At 64.0% G+C, this 22,822-nt stretch overlaps 1 protein-coding gene across 1 annotated transcript; it reads left to right on the forward strand.

Annotated features, from left to right (window-relative positions):
- Positions 1 to 3,252: 3,252 nt before the first annotated feature.
- On the forward strand, positions 3,253 to 22,183 carry UBAC1 (UBA domain containing 1). Its single transcript, XM_046022530.1, has 10 exons — positions 3,253 to 3,510; positions 7,051 to 7,171; positions 8,021 to 8,094; positions 11,516 to 11,623; positions 12,597 to 12,699; positions 13,010 to 13,118; positions 13,768 to 13,996; positions 16,932 to 17,018; positions 17,575 to 17,713; positions 21,607 to 22,183. The coding sequence occupies exons 1-10, from the start codon at positions 3,373 to 3,375 to the stop codon at positions 21,720 to 21,722; spliced, it is 1,224 nt and encodes a 407-aa protein (XP_045878486.1). The 5' UTR covers positions 3,253 to 3,372; the 3' UTR covers positions 21,723 to 22,183.
- Positions 22,184 to 22,822: the final 639 nt, after the last annotated feature.

Below are 22,822 nucleotides of genomic sequence, written 5' to 3' on the forward strand. Positions count from 1 at the left end.
TAAGCAGCAGGTGCTGGGTGCGGCCTTTTGCGTGAACAGGTTAAATGACCAGATGCCTGCCCCTCCGGTCTCTGGGCCTGGGTCTCCCACCGTAGGGTGTTGGCCCAGAGCTGTGCTTTTCAAACTGGGCTCCCCAGGGCACCCACAGGGGTGACAGGGTTGTTTCTTCTTGTTGGGTGCCTCAGTTTCCCCCTCAACCATCTTCTCCTTCCTCTTGCGGTCTGGAGGACAGCTCTTAGGCATCCTTTATGGCCCGCCCCCATGACCCTCACAGGGCGGTGCTTGCTGGGCCCAAGAGGGCTCCCAGCAGCGGCGCTGAGAGGACTCCAGCTGGGTCCTGCCTGCGGGTCACCAGGGAGCCCGCTGGACCGCGGCTCGCCCCCGCCCTCTAGCGGTCGCCCAGAGGCACCGCTGGGCAGCCGCTGTCGGAGGCTTTGGGTCCCCACAGGGTGGGCTGCCCTGGGGGCCAGGAGCTCCAGGATGGACGCCTCTCAGCCAGACTTGGAGTCCCCTTAGCCAGGAGACCCTCTCCAGCCTTTATGGCCTAGCCGCTGTCTGCTAGGGGCCGAGGAGCGGAATCCAGGCCAGAGTCAGAGGGTGTGGGGACACCACGGGGGGGAGCTCATCCTCTTGGCACCAGCCAGGGCAGCTCGGGCTCTTCCCGGGCACTCTCGGTGCTGGGACGGGAGCCAAAGCTGGCTCTGCTGCATTCAGGGAAACCCTCGGCTCATGCCGAAGCCCCGTTGGGTCCTGGGCCTGCCACGTTCAGACCAACCGGCCCTTGGTCCTGAGAGTGCTTCCCGGAGCGGGCGGCCACCTTACTCGTGCCCAGCTGCTGCCCTACCGGTACCTGCAGGGGCACCAGCACACAGTAGGGGCTGAAGACTCGGGGGGGGGGGGGGCGAGGCAGGCGCACCAGGCAGCTCTTGCAGGCAGAGGCTGTGACGAGTCCGGTCCACAGTGCGCCTTAGGGACCAGCCTCTGCCGGGGGGCGGGGGAGGCAGGGGTTTGACGCGGGGAGAAGCTCAGCTGGCTGTGGCCGGGCTGGTGGGGAGCTCTAGGGCCGGGGAGAGGCTGGGTCTTTATACGCCACGGCTCAGCCGCGGGAGCAGCGGGAGCTACGACCCTGCAAAGCAACAAAGGCAGCTGCTGACCGCTCCCCAAAGCTGGGGGGCAGTCCTCCCTCTGCCTGTCCCCACGAGTCCTAATCCTCCCCTAGAAGAGGAAACAGCTCGGTGCCTTCAACTGCCTTCCGGCCGGTCCCTCAGACGCCCCGCACATCCACCCCTGCACGTGGAGAGCAGAGCTCAGCCTCTCCCCGCGCCACCTTGTCCTCCCCTCGGGGGGCGGCACCGCTGTGCACCTTGTCAGCACGCTGGAGGCGCTCACGGCACCCTGGATTCTGCTCTCGCCTCACGTGCCCTCCTCCGTCAGAGCTATTCCCGCACCGGCCGCGTCTCCTGCCCACATGCCACTGTCTTCGCTGTCTTGGTTCAGGCTCTTCGTGTCACACTCTGGAAGGGTGCAGGAGCTTCCCGGCTTTCTGCTGCGTCCAGGATGGCTCCTGTCCTCCTCCCTACCCCCATCGGAGACCCCGCCACCCACACGCAGCTCCCACGGCCTCCGGTGAGGTCCATGTGCCATACTGCGGCTTCCTGTGTCCTCGCCCGCCCTCCCTGCCCGTCTCCCGGCCATGCTGAGACTGCCCCCTCCCCCCACGCCACTGCTCCAGCATTCTCCACTTCTCATCCTCGGCCCTCCTATGTCACTGGGTCCCGTCAGCGCCCCTGGTGCCCCCCTCCTCTCTGGCTCTGCTTGCTCGGGCATCCTTCTGTCCCATGAGACCATGTCTTAACGTCTTCCTGGGGCAGAATTCCCGTCTCCGGCCTTAATCATGCCTGTGTGCGGGGTGACTAGCGGAGGGTCTGACTCATGGAAGAATTACTGATCACTACTCCGGACAGATGAGATTCGGGCAGGATCAGGACGATTCTAGGGGAGAGTGAGGGCATGTGTACAAAGTAGCTTGGGGACAGCAAGTGGCCGACTGGGACAGATGCTGGGACCACCTTCCCATCTGACGGCCAGTCTCCTAGAGCAGGAGCCGTATTGGTCTCTGCGCGGTGAAGGACTTCCGGACGAACGAAGGAGCGAGTGGTGGCTGATCAGTCACCTGGGCTAGGTCCGGCCCGAAGGGCTCCTTCCACGTCTGTCATCCTCCCAGGAAGTGCGTGCAGAGTGCCCTGGTCAGGGGTCGCAGCTGTGGGCTAGCACTCTGCCCCCTGAGCCCAGGGAGGTTCGGGTGAGGCCAGGGACCCGCCTTCCTAACCAGTTTCCAAGTGCCGCTGCCGCTGGGCTGGGGACCGACTTGGGGACGGCGCTCCAGAGCCTGCGGTCGGAGACGCACGGCGGCGGCCCCGGGCCCAACTAATGCACCCGCAGGCGCCTCGTCAAGCGGGGAAAGCAGCAGCGGAGGCCACCCGGGCTGTGACTTCGAGACGTGAGCAAGGTGGGCCCCGGGGCTCGGCTGGTGGCGCGTCTGCCCTGCGCTCGGGTGCTCGGACCGGGCCGGGCCGCAGGTCGGCCTTCCTGCTTCTCCCCGGCCTGACCCTCCCCTGCGTGCGCGCCCCCCCGCCTGACCCACCCCTGCGTGTACAGGCTCTCCCCCTCTGACCCTCCCCTGCGTGTACGCGCTCCCCCCCCACCCGCCGGCCTGACCCTCCCCTGCGTGCGCGCTCCCCGACCTGGCCCTCCCTTGCGTGCGCGCCCCCGCCCGACCCTCCGCGGCGTGCGCGCGCTCCCCCGCCTGACTCCCCTGCGTGCGCGCGCTCTGTCCGATAAATAAAATCCTTTAAAACGATGTAAAGACAGTGTGGAGCGTCTTTCACTGCTCTTCCCTCCGCAGTCGTGGGGACTGGCTGTGTACTCTACACCGAGAGCCCATCTCCGAACGGGCCACCGGACTCAAGGGTAGCGCGGGCCACGGCCGGAAGCGACAAAGCGCAGGCCGGTGCTGGAGAGACCTAGCAGCGCCAGAACGACAGCTCCCGGCATGCCCCGGCGCCGGCCTGTGACGTACTTCCTGCGCGGAGGGGGGCGCGCGCGCCTCGGCCGCGGGAGAACCACATCTCCCGGCATGCTCCGGGCGCGCGCTGTGACGCACTTCCGTCGCGGCGCACCAGCGCGCCCCCGGCGGCCCGGCGGCGGGAGCGCGGCGACCGCTGGGCCCGCGGCAAGTGACGGGCGGCGGGCCGAGGGGAGCCGGGGCGGGGCGGCGGCGGCCAGCGAGAGGGCGCGCGGGCGGCCTGGCCCCGCCCCGGTGACCTTCACGGCCCGGGCGGCGGGCGCAGGCCGGGCGGCGGCGGCGGCGCGATGTTCGTGCAGGAGGAGAAGATCTTCGCGGGCAAGGTGCTGCGGCTGCACATCTGCGCGTCCGACGGCGCCGAGTGGCTGGAGGAGGCGACCGAGGACACGGCGGTGGAGCAGCTCAAGGAGCGCTGCCTCAAGCACGTAAGGCCGCCGCGCCCCGGCCTGCCCCCGGCCCAGCCCCCGCCCGCCCGGCGCGGGTCGTGGAGGTCCCGCGGCAGCCCGGGGAGCTGGGCGCGGGCGGGAGACTGCGGCAGGGACGCGCGTCGCCGCGCCCGGCAGGCCCTCCTGGTTTCCCGGCCGCTGGGCTTGCTTGCCCTTGGGGTGAGGCCCCGGGAGCGGGGAGCAGTGCCCGGGGAGGGAGGGGCGCGCCGTGGAGACGTCCCTTCCCCTCCCTGCGGGCCGGCCCGTGGGCCAGCGCCCGGCTCTGGCCGCTCGTGCCGCCGAACGGGCGCGGGCCCGGCTGCCCCGGAGCCCTGCTTGCCCGAGGCCTTTACACTGACTCGTGGGCAGGGCCCGGGGCAGGGCCCGGGGCAGGGCCGGGGCGCGGGGAGACGCGGTGTTCACGGCTCCGTCGCGGCTGGGCTCCTGGCCGGGCGGGCTCCTCGGGTTGCTCACGTCTGGAACGAGTCCCGGGCGGCTTTCCCTCCGCGCGCCGCCTGCCCCGCTCTGGCCGCGGGAAACGGTGCTGGGCAGGACCGAGCGCTGTCAGAGCGGAGCTCAGCCCTTCCCCGCGGTCGCCGCTGCCCAGCGACTTGCCCTGCGCCAACGAGCTCTGGGTTGTCCGGGTAACCGCTCCGGAGGCACTTTTGAGTCCCTGTGCAGCTGCCCTGTAACGGCCCAGGGCAGGCCAGGGAGCGCTCTGGTTGCCAGTGAGCCCTGTTCTGGAACGTGCTGGACGGCGGTGACTCTCACCGACGAGGAGGGGGCTCTGGGCTGGCAGCCGCCGGCGGCCGTGCCGTCCTTTCTTCTGTTGGGTGCTGTCGCCATGAACCCCAGGACGGCACTCAGCCAGCAGGCCGGGGGCTCCTGGACCGTCCAGGCCGACAGAGCCGGCACCATGTTTGTGTAGCGCGGTGCGTTTTAGCAACAGCCTCCCTGAGATGCCGTGTCCCCTCCCCGGCAGCCCACCAAAGACAGCAGCTCCCTGAGGGCTGGGCCTGCGTTCTCGGGTCCGGGGCCAGGCTCCCAGTGCGCCCCAAACAAGCGTGTGGATTAATGGGGCACGTGGGGAGGATTGAGAGTCCAGGACTGCGTGGACATGGCAGGCCACCTGCTGAGTCAGGCAGGGAGAAGTCGTGGGTAAATGGGGATGGCATTCAGCTTAACTCACTACGTAGCCGTCCTAATACTGTTTCGTGAAGGGGACCCGGAAATGGGAGCTTACTGGTCCCCAGATTGCTGATGGATCTCCGGAGCTCTTGGGGGTCTTAGGCAGCCAATTTGAGTAAGATGCTAATTATTATGTACCTGATATTTATTATTCCAGCTGGGAGTGAGGTGTGTCGTTGGGATTTTTCTGGCACTCTCCTACTTTGAATGGCGATTTTATGCCACTCTGCGGTCTTTCCCAGGGTGGAGGAACGGCGCAAATCACGAGACCCGGGAGCTGAGTCGTCAGAAAGTCCTCCCACCTCCGAGCCCGTCCTGTTCCGTAGGCAGGGCCTGCCGCCTCTCGAGCCAGCCAGGACGTGTTGGTTAGGAGAGAGCATTCTCAAGTTGCAGCCTCGAATGTCCCCCGAAACCGTTCCCTGAATGTCCTGTCGCTGCAGGCAGCGAGGCTCGGCCTGTGCTTGAGCGTCTGTCTCCTTCCCACTGTGCTTTGGTGCTGGCTCAGGTGGAGCCCTGCCCGTGGAGGGGACAGTGTGGGTGTCTCCCCACCCCCACGGTGCTGTTGGGAGTGTGGTGCTTTCTCATTGAGGGTATCGTCGTGAGAACTCTTGGAGAAGGGCACTGGGCGGCGCAGTGGGTTAAGCCGCTGCCTTCGGCTCAGGTCATGATCCCAGGACCCTGGGATCGAGTCCCGCATCGGGCTCCTTGCTCGGCAGGGAGCCTGCTTCTCTCTCTACCTCTGCCTGCCTCTCTGCCTACTTGTATGCACGCTCTATCTCTCTTACAAATAAATAAATAAAATCTTAAAAAAAAAACCTCTTGGGGAGCTGGGGTGCTGCTCTTGCTTTGCTCTTTTGGGGTTTTGTGTTGATTGAGATCTTTCATGAAATTGCTACGACATGATACAGTCACTGTCCGTACGGCTGTTAATGTTTTTTCTTTCTTTCTCTTTTTAAGATTTTATTGATTTGAGAGAGCAAGCACACGGGCAGGGAGGAGGGGCAGAGGCAGAGGGAGAAGCAGACTCCTCTCAGCAGGGAGCCCACTACGGGGCTCGATCCCAGGACCCCAGGATCATGACCTGAGCCACCCAGGCGCCCCAGGCTGTTCATGTTTCTTAGGTCACATGATCGTGCGTCTTGGGACGACACGGGATGTCAGGTGTGGGAGCCCCTCTTGGCTCCCCTGGGGAGGAGGCAGTCTCGGGGCGTGTCACAGCCTCCCGGCCCAGGCATTGGGCTCTTGTGGGGCTCTGTGGCTGCCCTGGCTCGCTTGCTCCGAGGGCTTCTGCTGAGAACAAAGACCCAGAGAGAAGTAACCGCGCAGTACGGGTGACTCAGCCTGTGTTGTGCCCCTGGCACGCGGCCGGCATGCCTCCCGCCGGCGGTGGCAGGAGCCAGATGAGGGTTGTTTTGGAAAATTGTGTCTCATAGACTGTATTCTGAACGTGTCGAATGCGCTAGGCTGCAGGTTTCAGGGTTAGAAGAAGCACACCCAGTATTTCTGGGAGCAGAGCCAGTGTTGAACTCAAGGCGAGCGAGGGGGTTGGTGTCCGCTGTCGTGAGTGGTGGGAGTGCATCTTCTCTGGGCTGGCCTCCACCTCCGCCCCCTTCGCCCGGCCAGTTTATGTGAGTGTGCGACAGCGCCCCGAAGCCTTCACGTCCCGGGCGTCGCCGCAGCCCCCTCCGGCCTGGATGTCCGTGCCCCCCGCCCCGGTGCTGCGTTCTGGGGCTCCTGGGGTCCTGTGAGCTGTAGCCGTGTGCCAGTCCACCCCCTTTGAACGCCCAGGAGGGGCCTGCCCGCGGCGCCCGCAGCTTCAAGGTCCATGTGGTGGTCACTTGGTGAACCAAGGGTCACGCGGGGGCTGGTTGCCCTCGGGCTCGTGCAGGTGGCGAAGCGGTCCGGCCCCTATTTCTGGCTCTCGTGGGCCAGCTTCTCCGTCTGCTCTCTCTCAGCCCCTTCTTGCATCTGGAGGAGAGAAGAAGTGCGCGAGTCACACCTCGACCTTCAGGGAACGTGGTCCTGCGCTTTTCATTTTTAGATGACTCTCCGGATCCTTCCAGACGAGGGAAGCGATTCGGGCCGCCTCTGGCAGCGAGGTGTTCTGTGTCAGGCTGGGCTCCTATTTCAGGACGACATAGCGGTCGGTGGACAGATCGCTGCCCAGAGGGATCAGATGTTGTGGCATTTTGTCCGCCTTCCACCATTCGTGGGGGGTCTTTGACGTCGTCTGTGTCTTCGTTTTCTAGCTGGTAACCAGGAACCGCCTGCTGTGGCTCGGGGTGTCAGGTCCTAACATCATTACGGTTATGATTTATTTTGTCTTTAAATATATGATCCCCTCCCCCCCAGTGTGCCCATGGGAGCTTGGAAGACCCCAAAAGCGTGACCCATCACAAATTGATCCATGCTGCTTCGGAGAGGGTGCTGAGTGATGCCAAAACAATCTTGGAAGAGAACGTCCAAGACCAAGGTAGGGGCCTCGCGGGGCAGCGGCGGGAGCCTCGGCGCAGCTGGGAGTGGGGAGCAAGAGGCAGAGGCGCCCTCGGCGTCCGAGTCCGTGCTCCAGGCTGGGGCCGAGCGGGGAAACCGGGTCAGCTAAAATGCTTTTATTCTTCCTTTGTTGAAACAAAGCGTGCGTTGTGGGCCGTTTGTGAAAAACAGCACACGCCGAAATTGGACAAGCAGCACCCATCCGAGAAGCCAGATGTGAACTTATTTTTAACTGTGTCGGAGCAGGACCGGGGCCTCGGGAGCCGCTGCCGGCTTCCTTCTGGGGCGGGAAGGTCCAGTCACGGCCGTTGTTTCCGACGCCCTCGGGGGACACTGACTCCGCGCACACCCGTTCACTCGCTTGGAGTTTGTGTCGGGAGGCGCTTGAGGAGAAGCTTGTACTTTTGTGTTTGTCATTCAAAGGGTGGTTTCAGTTCGCGATTCTCCTGGACATACTGTTTATAACCCCCGCCGGCGCGGTCCAGCCCACGGCCGGGTGGGAGCGGGCCCGCCGCGCGCCCGCGGCCTTGGCCCGCGGCAGGTGGTCAGCTCCGAGGGTCGAGCCCGAGCCCGGGAGAATGCGAGCATTTTGTGGGCTCTCTTCCACCTGTTCGCGCGGTTCTCAGGGCTGTGCTGTGTGCCTCCTCGGCCGCCGGCCACCTGTGGGACCCGCGGGCAGGAAGGCGGGGAGGCACGGGCGTGCGTGAGCTCTGGGCCTGGGCGGCACCTGGGGGAGCCCCTGCTCCTCTGGCCGTGGGTCCTCTCGCGCCCGTTTTGCCGTGTCACGGAGGAGATCGGCAACCAGCTTGACGGCGTCCTTTCTCCCTAGATGTCTTGTTGCTGATAAAGAAACGTGCTCCGACCCCGCTTCCTAAGATGGCTGACGTCTCGGCAGAAGAAAAGGTGAGTTTCCGAGTGTGGAACCGCAAGTCTTGGTGTGAGTCTCCACCCTCCAGCCTGCGAGAAAGAAGCGTTCTGGGAATGAGTCATTCCCAGACCCGGCAGGGCCCGCAGTCAACCACTGCGGGGTCTCCTGTCGTGGCCGAGCCCCTCCTGGTCGCTGGTCCGGCGCCACTCCTGAGCCGCTGTCAGGCCTGCCTCTCATCGCGCGAGGCCTGTGCCCACGGGACAGGGAGAAGGGGCACAGGGAAGGGGTGGCGAGTGGCGCACTCGGCCCCTCTCCCAGGAGGGCAGGCACGTGCGCAGGGAAGGGCCAGGCAGCCCCCTCGCCATGCCCCGTGCAAAGCCGTGCCGCTCCAACGGGCAGCCATGCTCATTTCACGGTTTTCCTTTGTTTCTCTTGGGTGGAGTTTCTTGCTCTTGCTTTGAAATGCTCGGGACAGTGCTCACCCCGAGAAAGCAGGCCGGGCTCTGTGGGCTGGGCCCTGCGCCACTAGCGGGCTGAGCTATCTGAGGGCCTGCTGCGGCTCCACGGCCCTGGGCTTTGTGCGCCCTTCTTATCTGTGGCTGCACCTGGCCGGCGTCCGCTGGCCCGCAGGCCAGGCCGGCAGCTCACCCCATCTCTAGGAGGCAGATCTGGGCCTGCCCTGCCCCGCCCTGAGAGCCACCCGCGCTTCTCGGGTTACAGCGTTGGCCCTGGGTGGCCGGTGTAGACGGCGGCGTTCCCAGCGCCCCTGCTCCTCTGGGTGCCTCGCAGCAACCCACGGACCTCACTTGGTGGGTCCCCTTTTCTGTGCGTGAATTTGCAAAGGGAAACATGCGACGTTAGTGCCTGTTCTTGAGAATTAGTCTTAATTTTAAGTGAAAGTAACGTGCGTTTCTGAAGTCAGCTCACGTAACCGGTCTCTTATAAGAGTATCCTCCTCCCACCGGTGTCATGCGCCCTAAAGCCGACCTCTTGGAGCTCTTTCCCCCATTCCCCAGTAATTCTTCTGATTTCAAAACCACACGCAGAATTGAGTATTTCTCAGTTTTTGGTTCTTGGGCTCCTTGATGTTTGGAGGATCAGACCCTGACGCTGGCTGAAGGTGTCCGGGCTTCCGTCGGCGTTAGCGTGCACGTGCTGTTTTCCGTCAGGAGCGAGGGGTACTTGGATTGTTTTATCCTTTTTCATGCAACTTCGTTTCTTCCAGAGTCAGCGATTGCCTCGTCGACGTGTTTTCTGCAGGCGTATCGCTAAGCTTTCAGATAGATCCTTCTGAAGGCAGGGTCCTGTGTATGAGGCCATCTGCCGGTCCCTGCTGTCCTGGGGACGTCCTTCCAGCTCTTCTGGCCACATCCCTCTGCCTCACAGGTCTCCAGGCCTGTCGTGCGGCGTGGCCTTCTCGCCTCACCCCTGTGTCAGAGCTTCTGAACCTGGTGTATCTGGACATTTCCTGTTGCCACCTGTCACGGGATCACGGACGCAGCGGCCCAGAACTGCACACAGCTCCCGGTCTGACCTGCAGACCTGCAGTCTGGGCGGGCTCAGCTGGGCCCTCCCTGGGCGTCGGGTTCCAGTCAAGGTGTGGCTGGTCTGCGTGCCTCCAGGGAGGCTGTGGGGAAGGGTCTGCTTCCAGATCCTGCAGGCGGTTGGCAGTGCGGCCGGCTGAAGGGCCGGTCCCGTTTCCTTCCTCTGTCAGCCCAGGTCCGGGGGGACTTTCTCTCGGCGCATGGGGCCTGCCGCTCTCCCTGCATCTCTGGAACCAGCAGCAGAATTTCTCAAGTGTTGAATTTCCGGCCAGAAAGAGCCCCGTCCTTTTTCAGGCCTTACCCGCTTAGGTCAGGTTGGCTGTGCCACAGCGTGACCGCACCGCGGGGAGCGGCCATCCTGCTCACGGGCTCTGGCATCGTGCAGGCCTCATTGCCAGGAGCGGGCTCTTAGGGCCGTCTTCGAACTCTGCCTGCAGGACCCAGTGTCTTGCTGTTGACTGTCCCCTGGTCTGGTGGCGCCTGGCTTCTTCCGGCCTCTAGAAAGGAGGGGGGTCTTGAGGCCCCTGCACTGCAGCCTCGAGGGTCTCCAGGCCTGTCCTGCAGCGTGGCCTTCTTGCCTGCTGCTGGTGAGGGGCTGCTGGTGAGGGCCGGCCGCGTGCGCGCACGGGGAAGGCGGTCCCCGTTCCCAGGGTGGCCGTGTGGCCGGCACTGGTCGGGCCTGACTCGTCTCCTGTGCGTGCTCCGTTCCGTCCGGGGTCTCTCCGCGGGTGGGGGAGCCTGGTGAGGGCACTGGGACTTCACGGCTTCTGCCTCTGCTGCGCGTGGCATGTGGCGTCTGGAGACCGTGTGTTTTTGTTCTGGAAGTTTTCCTGGATTGTTTTCGGGGATGCCCTCCCCTCATTTTCTCTTCCCTCTTTCTGGAGTTGCTGCTGGTTGGATGCTGGACCTGCCTTCAGGGCGGTGTCCTGGACATTGTCCTCTGCCCGCTGCGGCCTGTTGATCTGGCCATGACAGTTTGCGTCTCCCGTGGGGACATGGCCTCCGGTGGTAGCACCCTGTCTCTCTGGCGGTTTCCTCCAGTTCTCTCTTCCCTGCTTCTCTCCTTTCCCTTCTTGTCTTGGTCCCTGTCCTTTGTGGTGGGGGCTTCCCGCGTGCCCCTGGCCCTCCTGGGCCACCTTCTCAGTAAGAGACAAGGGGGCTCACCGGCTGCTCTCTGTGCCCGGTGGGGTGTACCTGCCGCCGGGCTTCCCTGTGGGGCAGACCAGCCCTGGGCTCCACCTCCCCACAGCGGGAGGTCTCCTGCTCCGTGTCCCCGACTGGGTGGGGGGTGGGGCCGGGTCTCATTGTCGAGGATTAGCATGGTACCGCCTTTTCTTGCTGCTGAGCCCAGGCTCCCTGACTCCGGGCTCCCCAAGTCTGCTTCCCCAGGCGGATGCTGGCTGAGCAGGGCGGCGGAGGAGCCGTGTTCTCGGGTCCAGCTGCTCACTCCAAGCCCGGCGGGCTTCCTTCGGGCTGTGGTGTTGGCCTGGAGTTGGCCAGGCCTGGTTTCTGGTCGGGCTTCTCCGAGCGCTCTGCGGAACCCTGTTTCTGTCTGGGCAGATGGTCTGCGTTTCTCTTGTTCTCGGTCTCGGAGCCTCACGGTCCAGTCCGGACACGCTGCTGCGAGGGCTTCCAGAAGCGGGCGGGGTGCTTGTGTGCTCCTGGCCCCGCACAGCCACAGCTCACGGGGGATGCTCTCTCTGTGGCCGCAGGGGACCGTGTGCATCTTCTCTCCGGCCCTGCCACCCTCTGGCCACGACAGGCAGGAATTGTGTCCCGAGTGAGCACCGAACCCGCAGAGACCCTCTGCTGCCGACGAGAGTGCTTCTCTCCCTGTGTGTTCAGCTCAGGTGGCCTTGCCTGGCACGGTTCTCGTACTCATTTCCGACTTCCTAATCACTGTCCCCTCCAGAAGAAACAGGAGCAGAAAGCCCCAGACAGAGAGGCCATCTACCGAGCCACTGCCAACGTGCCGTCCCACAACATGGACCGGGCCGAGGTCCAGACCAACATCAGAGACGTGAGTGCTCGCGGTGGGCTGCGCCGCGGGCCCGTCACGCCTGCGTGGGGGCTGCACGGCTTCTCGGCGGTGCTTTGGGAAGCCGGGGAAGAGGGCGGGCAGGAGCTTTGCGTATAACCGAGAATTGTTCTAAAACAGGTTTGAAAAGACATCGGAAGGCAGGACCAAGACTGATCCCACTGGGAGAATATTAGCGTTTTGCTCTAATTTGCCAAAAATTTGCAGCTAGAAGTCTGGATTCTTAGTTTCTTTGGATTGGAAGGTTCTAGGCTAAATACAGTGTGTCCAGTGCCCTGTGGACCGTCCGAGAACTGGGGGTACGCCCACGCTGTGCAGGACTGGGACGGCACGGCCGTCTCCTCCGAGAGCACCACCACCAGCCCTGCTGGTTGGAGCAGCAGAGGGTTCCCTACCGGGCAGGGCGCCGGGCTCTGACGGTGTCCCGGGCCGTGTGCGGGATTGGCCCAGCAGTGGCTCTCATAGGCTGAGGCCTGTTGTGGGAAAGAGGGGCGGCTGATCCCCGTCTCGCCCGTGGGGCTGGGGACCGTCTGTTGGGGTTTCTGAATGCGTTCCCAGTGGCCGCCTTCCTCGGTGGGGGCCGGCTGGCAGATACCGACTCTGCTGTGCCGGCCGGCCTCCGGCCGGGTAACAATCAGAGGCCCGGCTCTGGGAAGCCCATCGGTCAGGCTGATCTCTTCTGCTTCCGTAGCGGGCTCGTGCTGCGTCGCCAGCTGAGAAGCCGTGCGCACAGCCCGTCTGTGCCAGCGAGGCCGCTCCTCCCCGCCAGGCACACGGCCCTCCTGCCACTCTGGCCTCACCCACCTCCTCCCCGTCCGGCTCCACACTCCGGAACCGATAGCGGCGTGGTTGGGACGCCCAGATACGGAGTTGTAGGCCCGGGAGTGTGGTCACCCATCCAGGCAGGTCTCTGGGGCACTTGGAGAAGTCAGAGTCTTTCTTTCTTGCCCCGCAGTTCCAGACAGAACTCCGGAAGATCCTGGTGTCGCTCATCGAGGTGGCGCAGAAGTTGTTGGCGCTGAACCCGGACGCGGTCGAACTGTTTAAGAAGGCGAATGGTATGAGCGCGCCCCGGGGGACCGGATCCTGCGTTCAGACCCCACCGCGTGCCCCCACCTCAGAGGCTGGCTCAGCCGCCCACGGTCCGCATTCACACTCCTCACGGTCCCCGCGTCAGTACTGGGAACACCAGTCTGCTCGCGTTTCCTGTGGCCGCGGGGCTCCTGCTCCGCGTGCCGGCCGAGGGCTCCGTGTCCACGTGCTGCGTTTCAGGGGGCTTGGCCTGCAGGTGGGCCCCTCGGGCTCCAGGCTGGGGGCTGCCCTCGCACTGGCCTGGTCCTCACAGGTGGCCCCGTCTCTCGCCCGCAGCGATGCTGGACGAGGAGGAGGATGGCAGAGTGGACGAAGCCGCCCTGCGGCAGCTCACTGAGATGGGCTTCCCGGAGACCAGGGCCGCCAAGGCCCTTCGGCTGAACCAGTACGTCCGGGCCGCCTACTTCCCTTGCTGCCCATGCTGTCTGGCTCCCCTGGGGTGACTTCCTCCGTCCCAGAGTCTTGGGTTGAACCGTGTACAGTAAATGTGCGTTTTTAAAGCAAGGTGTTTCAGGGCACGTCCCAGGAGTGACTCAGTGGGCCGTCTCGGGACAGTGGCCCTTGCCGGGAACGCGCTGTGGGTAGGCTGAACCGTGGTCCTCCCCGGGGCCATTGCAGGCAGCACGTGGGAGCCTGCGCGTGTCAGGGACGTGGCAGCTGGCGGTGCATGCGGTGTCTCCCCCGGGAGCCCCCCAGGCTTGCCAGGCCGCAGCCGCTCGCTTCCACGCCTACCCTTGGATCCGAAGCGCACGACTTGTACTCCAGAGGACAGTCCGCGGGCTCTGCTCCTTTTTGCCTTGGGCCTTGATTCTCACGTGTACCTCATGGGTTCGTTCTCCGGGCTTAGTGCTTGGGTTTCTGTGCCCTGGCCAGGGTCTTGGGATCGTTTGGGGCAGGGCCCAGAGCTCCAGACCCTTCTGTACTGAGATGCCCGACGAGGGCTACCAGAGAGGCTTTCCCTGGGGATGTCAAGGAGGCTCGAGGCCCTCTGACCTGCCTGGGGCTGCTGGAAAGAGTCTCCTGTTGCCTCTCAGCATGTCGGTGCCTCAGGCCATGGAGTGGCTGATCGAGCATGCGGAAGACCCGACCGCTGACGCGCCGCTCCCAGGCCAGGCCTCGCAGGAAGGGGCACAGGCCGAGGCTGCTCCCGAGGCTGCCCCCGAGGCTGCCGGGACGAGCACGGGAGACGAGGAGCCGAGAGATGAGCTAACGGAGATCTTCAAGAAGATCCGGAGGAAAAGGGAGTTTCGGGCTGACGCTCGGGTACGTGTTCCGGGGCGGGGGGCGGCCAGGCGGGGTTGCCTTGCCCCACGTGGGAGTGGAGCTCAGTGAGGGGCTCGTAGATGGGCCCAAACCCAGTTTTAAGTTGTCCCCACGTGGATCCCGGTGGGCATTTCTCCAAGGAGTTTGCCGAGACGTTTGTCACCCCCTGAGAGCTACAGCAGGGTTTCGTCTACGTTGTCGCTGTTGGCGAGCCATGGGCTTGGGCCGGAACGCCGCCCGGAGGTGGGAGGATGGGGCGCTGCGGGGTTGCCTGTGGGCTGGGAGGCTGGGCAGCCTCCGGCCATCTGGGAACCGCGTCTGCAGGATCAAAGGTCCTGGGGCCCGGCCGGCGCGGGCCATGCTCGGGGGCGACATTGCTGTGGGTTCAGGCTGCTCCTTTGCTGCCATCCCGTTCTTAGCGTTCCTGTGGCTGCCTGTTCTGTTCTGTTCTCCGCGGCTCTGCGCTGCTCCGTTCCTCTTCTGGGCTTTGTTTCCTCTGGGACGCGTCTGGTGCTTTAAGCCTGCGTTTTTCTTTCCGGTTACAGATCCGTGAGCTCCAGCTGTTGGGGTTCTGAGTCCACACGTCTGCTTCTGCGGGGGGCCCCGTGCCGTCTGGGGGGGCTCACCTGCAGGCTTGTGTTTCTGCGGACCCCCGGGTGGCTGGGCTGTGGGCCACCCGCCACGGGGGGTTCTGAGGCTGTTGCCCCAGGCTGAGCGGCACCTCCCGCCAGGGGCCCGCTTCCACATTAGCTATGAAGGCAGGGCTCCCGGGCCTCCGTGCGGTACAGCCGCGGCTCGGAGGGTGTAGATGCTTCACAGGGTCCTGGCCTTAAGCTCCGACTGCTCACTTCATAGGGCCCCATGGCCCACGGCCTGTCCCCCAGGCCACGCTGACGGCTCCCGCCGCCTCCCACGGCAGCCCCGCTGTCCCGCGAGTTGGCTGCTCATCTTGGCTTTCCGGCGAGCTCAGCTGTGCATCCGGCAGCGTGTCTGCTGAGCTGGGGCGGGTGTTTCTGGAGCCTGGGGTGTGTGCTGGGCCGAGCCCTGTGGGTCGGGCAGCCGCCCTCTTGGGGTGGTTTGTGCTCTGCCTTGGGGCTCCGGGCGTCCCCTGAGGGCGCTTCTGCGTCGTCCTCGTCCAGCCCGTCGGCTTGGCCCTGGCATGTGGCGAGCACCGCTGCTGTCCCGACGCGCCCCTCTCCTGAGATGTGCGCCTCTGCTGGGCCTTCCTCGGGCCTCTCGGTGGTAGACGGTCTGTGACCGTCAGAAAGGGCTGTCGAGGCCCGTCCAGCCTCTGGTCCTGCGCCGTTGGAGAGAAGAGTCCGGAAGTCCGGGTCCGAGAGCGGGGCTTGTGCTGAGACCGAAACAGTCTTTTTGCTGTCGTGCCCCAGCCGCCCCCCATGCCAGCTGCAGCGGGTGGGGCGCGAGTGAGTGCCCAGGCCCCTGGCAGGAAGGCGGGGCACACCCCTGTGGTCACCGTGCACAAGTCCTGGGGCATCGCTTCCCGGGCTGAGGCAGAGGTGAGTGGCTCGCTTTTACGGATGGCCACAGGGAGGCCACCCTGTCCTTGGGTTTAGTGGGGGGCTCTGGGCGAGCTTATGTGACTTGGGAGTCAGACTGTGGCGCGGTGGGTCCTTTTTCCTGCTTTCGGGGGTGGAGCCGGTGCAGGAAAGCCGGGGACGTGGGCTGTGTTGGGAGAGCGCCAGCTCAGCTCAGCCGCGACCGTCTGGCTCCGGGCAAGGTCAGTCCTGACGGCCATGTGCAGCTGACGTCCTTCCTGTCGGGTGCTCCTTGGGACACCCGACGGTCTAGTTCGGCTGAGCCTGGCCCACAGAGGGTGGCGCACGGGGGCTCTGCGGGTTGCTGCCCAACACTGCTGCCCAGGCGCCAGGCAGAAGGAGAGCTGTGATGGCAGGAGGAAGATGGGACCTCACAAGAGTGTGGTTTGGTCTTTAAAGAATTAACCTGGGGCGCCTGGGTGGCTCAGTGGGTTAAAGCCTCTGCCTTCGGCTCAGGTCATGATCCCAGGGTCCTGGGATCGAGCCCCGCATGGGGCTCTCTGCTCAGCAGGGAGTCTGCTTTCCCCCCTCTTTCTGCCTGCCTTTCGGCCTACTTGTGATCTCTGTCAAATAAATAAATAAATAAAATCTAAAAAAAAAAAAAAAGAATTAACTTGATAAAATCTTTACCTCCCCCGCCCCAAAGTGGACTTTTCTAAAAATTGTGTGAAAATCAAGAACAGGGACTCCTGGGTGGCCCCGTTGGTTGGGCGTCTGCATTCGGCTCAGGTTGTGATCCCGGGGTCCTGAGATCGAGTTCTGGGTGGGGCTCCCTGCTCAGCGGGGAGTCTGCTCCTCCCCCCCTCGTGCTTGCTGCTCTCTCTCAAATTAGTAATAAAAAAGGTAAAAAGTCAAGAGTAAAGCAAGGCCGTGGTGTCTTTACGTGCTTTTTGTCATGAAAATGTGCGTGTCCCCACCTCCCAGAACACTGAGCCCAGTCGCTCCCTCTAAAGTCACCAAGTGTTCGAGATGCAGTTTACGTCGTAATACAGTGAAATGTTGAAAACTAATTTCAGTGTCGATTTTTAAAGATAGAATCTGAAGAATTCTCCCTCCCACCTTTTTTCTTCCCAAAATGAATGTTAGTGTGGCCATTTTGGTCTTCACTTCGATCGGGTTTGCTTACACGGCCTCTTCCTGATACCTTTTACTCTGGGTCACGGGGTCATCCGCTGCGAGCTCCTGTGTGGTTGTGGGAACCGCGGGGACCAGCCTGCGGGGGTCTGACGTGGGCACGGCCGGCCCGCGCGGCGGAGGGAGGCAGGCTTCGAGCACGGTGCCCCGGAACGTCCCGGGCCGACCGCGTTGGCCGCCCGCGAGGATGCCGTGGTGAAAGGGGCCCGCTCCGGGGCTCTGAGCGGTCTGTGCCTCCCCCGCAGGCCGTCGCTTCCCTGATGGAGATGGGCTTCGACGAGAAGGAAGTGATGGACGCCCTCAGAGTGAACAACAACCAGCAGAGCGCCGCCGTGAGTACCGCCGGCCGGGGGCCCTGTGTGCGTCCGGCTCCTCCCGCAGGCCGCCGGTTGTTTAATTCCCTGGTGAAACGAGGGGAGAGGGTCCGAGGGCATAAAATGTCTTTCTGAGAAAGCACATGCTTGGCAGGCAGGTGTGTTTGTTCGCTGAGCGTGTTGAACCGACCCTGAGGCGGATCCCGCCTGCGGACACGCACCAGCGGCTGGCGGACCGCGGCCCCGGGAGGGCGTGGTGGCCGGCAGGGGGCGCTGCGCTGTGGGCACTCGGGCGCCTCGGCTGCCCACCAGCCGGCTCCGGGCCCTCCCGGGGACGCAGCCCGGGGTTCCGTGCATGTCTTTCTTCTCCTCCCAGTACTCTGGCTGGGTCCTGCCTCCTCCCCCTTCAGTGACCGAGGACCGAGAAGCCGCCGCGGTTTGCCTGAGCTGCGGAGCGGGGATCGGCTAGACCAGTGTGGCTCTTCCTTCCCGATGTCAGAGCCCCCGGGTCTGCGGGCAGCTGGTGCTGTGGGGGGTCAGGAGGGGCTCACGGGGCCGGCTCTTGCATTTGCAGTGCGAGTGGCTGCTGGGAGACCGGAAGCCGTCCCCCGAGGAGCTGGACAAGGGCATCGACCCCGACAGCCCTCTCTTCCAAGCCATTCTGGATAACCCGGTGGTGCAGCTGGGCCTGACCAACCCCAAAACGTTACTAGGTACGTGGCCTTCCCTAGCGCGGGCCCGTCGCACCCCACGGATGTCACCAAGTGATGGGGGTCTCCGCCAGTGCCTGGGACTCCTGCCTGCGCCACTGTGGGGCCGGCGCGCGGGTTGTGCCCGCAGGGTGGTGGTTCTGTGCGGGGCCTTGGACGAGCTCCTGGACCAGTCAGGGTGGCTTGTCCAGGTGCGGGCGAGCGTGGGCGGCACCCACAGGCCGGACCGGGTGGGTGGGAGGCGTTTGCCTTGGCCCTTCCGGGGGTGAGGGACTTCTCCGGCCCCATTTTGTCTGTGGAACATAACGTGTGTGCGGAAGCGTGTGGGACTTTCCTGACTTAAAGTAAGACTAACAGCCACGCGTCGACGTTCTGCTTCGGAAGACGGGGTTAAAGGGCGTCTGCCTTCGGCTTGGGTCGTGCTCTCGGGGTCCGGGGAGTCCCGCGTCGGCGCTGTACTCAGCGCGCAGCGTGCCTCTCCCTCTCCTTCGGCCTGCCGCTCCGCCGGCTTGTGCTCTGACAAACAAACAATCTTTAGAAGAAATTGAAGAAAAACACAGTATTAAAAGAAGTCTGGAGTGTTCCAGGCCCCGTAGGTCCTCTGGGCGCCTCCCGTACTGCACCCCTGTCCCCCCAGCCCTGGGAGCGAGACTTCATTGTCGCTCGGGCCCCTAGGAGGCGGTGCCGCCTGTGTCTGTCCCCAGAGCCCCGTCCCCTCGCGCCTGCCTTTCTGGCGGGGTGGGTCCCGGGCGGGCCTCTGTCTCCCAGCGGGACTGTGCCACGGAGTGAGACTGTGACACAGGGCGTGTCCCCGCTCTGCCATCCCCAGGCCAGGCGTGTGCGGGTGGGGCCGCAGGGGTGCGTCAGGCCCGGTCTCCCAGGACGCCTGCTGAGAGCGCCCGCCGCCCACGCGCGCACAGCTGTGAGCTGTGAGGCCCAGCCCGTTCCGGGAGCCATGTAGGACCTCAGCTCTGAAAGGCCCGTCCTGGGTGGTGTTCTCTGGAGCATTTTCTTACGCAGCCGCAAAGCCCCTTGTGTCTGCTGGACGCGGCCCTTTATCAGTTCAGTTGTATCTTGAATGTCCTTCTCCGTTCCCGGGGTTCCTGCTGCGTCACAGGGACGCATTTCAACATAGTTGAACATGTGTATGTTTCATCTGGGAAAACTCTCTGGCCTGGAGGTGAGGAAGACACTCTTTGTTTCTAGAAGTTGTCGGTTTTGCTTTCCTTCTCTAAGTCGGTCACTGCCAGGAGTGTGTGCGGTGCAGACTGGGGAGGCTGTGGGTCCCCAAGTTCCGGGCTTTGGTGGCGCGTGTGTACGTGCATTTTCCTTCTCTGTGCGGGATGTGTGGGCGCCTCGCTGGGCTCCCCGGCTCCCCTGCTGCCTGCGGGCCTGACGGGAGGAAGGAGGGTGCTGCCTTGGGTCGGTCCACACCCTCTTCTGAAGGGTGTTCTTCTGATGCCCCCGAGACTGCCCTCTGCTCCCGACTGGTTTTGTCTTTTCTCGGAGGGTTCCCTCACCACGGACGTGGCGTTTCACTGAACGTCTTTGCCCTCTGCTGGGACCGTCCTGCGGGGTCACGTTTGCCCACGGGGAGCTTCTCCTCAGGTTTCCGAAACAAGGGGGCAGGGTAGGTGCCGCCCAGCTGCGGCTCATGGACAGCTCTGGGGGCCCCGAGCTGCCCAGCACAGGGGGGCCACGTGTGTCGTGCCCCCGGCACTCTGCCTGCCCCAGGACAGCCTCCCCGGCCGCTGGGCCCCCATGCCACCGGGGCACAGGCCCATGCACACACCTTCCCGACAAGAGAGTTTAAAGTGACCGTCCGTGATCACTTCAGATGAGCTGAAGCGCTGGCCCTAGTTCCCCTGGGGCGAGCTGGAGAGGGTGCAGAAGCCAGCGGACGTCTCCTCTGCTCCCGCCGCTGCCCCGTCGCTGGTTTCCTTCCGAGGCACGGCGGGCCTGTGTGTGCCCCGGTTTACCCCGTGTCCTGGTGCACCCCTGTGCTGCACGTCCTGCCTTCGCCGTTTTACTGTTTTCATAGATTTACTCATTTCAGAGAGAGACACACACAGGGAGCGTGTGCGTGTGTGCGCGTGGAGGCAGAGGGGGAGAGACTCCTGAGTGGGCTCCCCGCTGAGCACAGAGCCGGACGCGGGGCTCGATCTCACGAGCCCAAGATCACGACCTGAGCCGCCGGAGTCGGACGCTTCCCTGATTGCAAAGAGCCCCTTGGCCTTGCTGTCGCTCACAGAGGAGTTTAGCTGGTGCTGGTCCTTCATTCTGTGCAGAAGCCTTGGGTGGTGAAGCTCGCGCTGTCCCCCCATTCCCACCACGGCTCTTCCCCTCGTGGCAGTGGGCCGGCCACCCCGACCGCCCTCCTCTGTGCCTCCTGCTTCGGGTGCAGCTCGAGCTCCGGAGGGTGGAATGCCTGGCTTGGGGGCCCGGGCCCCGCGGTTGGCTGCTGTGCCCCCGGCTGTTCGCGTCCCTGCCTGCGTGTGCCGGTCTCGGATCCTCACGCGCCCTGGAGGGTCCGCTGTTCCCGCTGCGGCCTCGGCCTCCGAGCTTGACCTGGAGGTCTGTGCCTGTCGACGCCCGTCCTTCGTCATCGTGTGGACTTGGTCGGTCTTCGGTTCCGAGAAATTGTTTTTCTGAAACTCTCGAGTGTGAGGCCCGCGAAGACCGAGCTCCCCACGAAGCCTGCCGGGTGGTCTCCGCAGTCGGCCCGCCCCACGCTTTTGTTCGGCCCTGGGCTCCCAGGAGGAAGGTGGACATGGGCTCCTCCCCGCTCTGGACCCCTGTGCCGCCCGTGTTCCCTCTCATTCTCCCGGATGCCCAGGTGTCCTTCGGGTTCCCTGCTCCCTTGGCCTGGTTTTCAGAGGCTTTCGATCGGGAGGGTCCGCGGCGATCGTTTCGAGGGCTGGGAGGGCTGTCCGTCCTACACGCGAGGGAAGCGCCCTTTCCCATGGAGCCGTGGGCCCACGAGACCCCAAAGAGCCTCCAGGCCCTGGAGGAAGTGGCCCCTGTGCCCTGCGCGTGGGGGGCAGCTGCGTGCTGGCCGCAGGCGAGGGCTGCTCATGCTATCTCTGCGGGAGATGCTTTCGTGGAACTGCCGAGACGGTTTGTTTCTTGCGGAATTGCTCAGTCACGTGTGCATTTTGTGTTTGCCTCCTGATTCCTTTATTAAGATTTTACTTTGAAGTCGTCTCCAGAGCGTCTGGGCAGCTCAGTGGGTTAAGTCTCTGCCTTCGGCTCAGGTCATGGTCTCAGGGTCCTGGGATCGAGTTCTGCATCGGGCTCTCTGCTCGGCGGGGAGCCTGCTTCCTTCTCTCTCTTCCTGCCTCTCTGCCTGCTTGTGCTCTCTCTCTCTTTCAAATAAACTTAGGAAAAAAAGTCGTCTCCACACCAAACATGGGGCGTGGACTCAGTGACCCCGAGGTCACGAGTCACCTGTTCTGCCCACTGAACCAGCCGGGAGCCCTTCAGTTATGTATTTTAAAGTCCTTTCCTTAAGACGGAACATTCTGATTCTCCCGTCAGACAGTGTAACTTTGCAGCAGTGTGCCCCTGTCTTTTCTGCGTCTGGTGACTTTGCCTGGTGGGTTTGGAAGCGGAACGACCGACTCACAGGCTGTGACTGTGTCAAGATCGCTGGTAGCCGCGGCCAGGTCGCTGTCCGGTGTCGGTGGGCCGGCGAGTGCAGGGGCTGCCGCTGGCACCTGGGACCGGGCTCGCGGTCTGCCCACAGCGAGTACATGCGTGGGACGGCAGATGCTGCGGGGGTGGCAGGGGGTTGGCGGGTGGCCCCAGCGACACGAGGCCCGCCCTCCAGGACGGCACGGCCAGGCTCTTGGGTGCGGAGGGGCCGTCTCAGCCGGCATCACTCTGTCTTCCCGCAGCGTTCGAAGACATGCTGGAAAACCCACTGAACAGCAGCCAGTGGATGAACGACCCGGAGACGGGGCCGGTCGTGCTGCAGATCTCCAGGATCTTCCAGACCCTGAACCGCGCGTAGGCGCCACGGCCGCCCCGCCCTGCTGCCCTGCTCCTGTCCCGGGAGCTCGAGCTGGCTGCAGCCGCAGCACCCCCCACCCCACCCCCCCGCCGGGCGCCGGAGAGCGTGGGGACCCCTGGCTGCTGTGGGCCGGGGGGACGGGGCGGGACTGGAGGGCACCTCGCTGCGGCCAGGCGTCAGGGCGCAGGGCTCCTGCCACACTTTGATCTTTGCTTGAAAACCTGTGTGATGGGCGCATGTGCGGCCGCGTCCAGCCTCAGACGGCGGTGGCTGCTCCGGGGGTTGTCGCCTCCCCCGACAGGGCCCCTGCAGGCTCTGGAAGCGCCCCGGACCCGACCTGTAGCTGCTGCTTGTTCCTTGGAAGAAGGCACGTTCCACCCAAAGTGTTAACGCCAGTGCTAACTTAAGTAGAGGAATTCACAGATGCTTTTTCTTTAACAAATAAATTCCCTTTTTCCTATCGTCTGTGTTCGTATCATTTCACCGCCAGAGAAGAGCCCGTTGGCGCTCTTGACAGAGTGCGCTGGGCTCTGCTGCCCGGCTCCTGGGCTGTCGCGGGCGCGGACTGTGGGCGCCGTGCAGGTTCGGGCGTGCTCGGGGGGACTCTGCTGTCGTGGGGCCGGCCGGGCGCCCCCCAGGCCACCCTTGGCCCAATCGGGGCACCAGCCGTCGGCCTCTACCACACCGTTCCCTTTTTAAACATTACTTGGGGGGTGCCTGGGTGGCTCAGTCGGTGGAGTGCCCGGCTCCTGACTTTGGCTCAGGCCGTGATCTCAGGGTCCTGGAGTGAAGCGCCCCCCCTCACCTCGCATACCGTCCCCCTGTGTGGACTCTGCGCTCAGTGGGAAGTCGCCTGGACATCCTCTCCCTCTGCCCTTCCCCCACTCGTATGCTCTCTCGTGCTCTCCCTCTAAAATAATATTTTTATTTTTACTTACGTTTTTAAAGATTTCATTTATTTATTTGACAGAGCAAGAGAGCACAAACGGGGAGCAGTAGAGGGAGAGGGGGAAGCAGTCTTCCTGCCGAGCAGGGAGCCCGATGCGGGGCTCGATCCCAGGACACTGAGGTCATGACCTGAGCCGAAGGCAGAGGCTTCA

Source organism: Meles meles, chromosome 11 (assembly GCF_922984935.1).
Source record: "Meles meles chromosome 11, mMelMel3.1 paternal haplotype, whole genome shotgun sequence".
NCBI lineage: Eukaryota > Metazoa > Chordata > Mammalia > Carnivora > Mustelidae > Meles > Meles meles.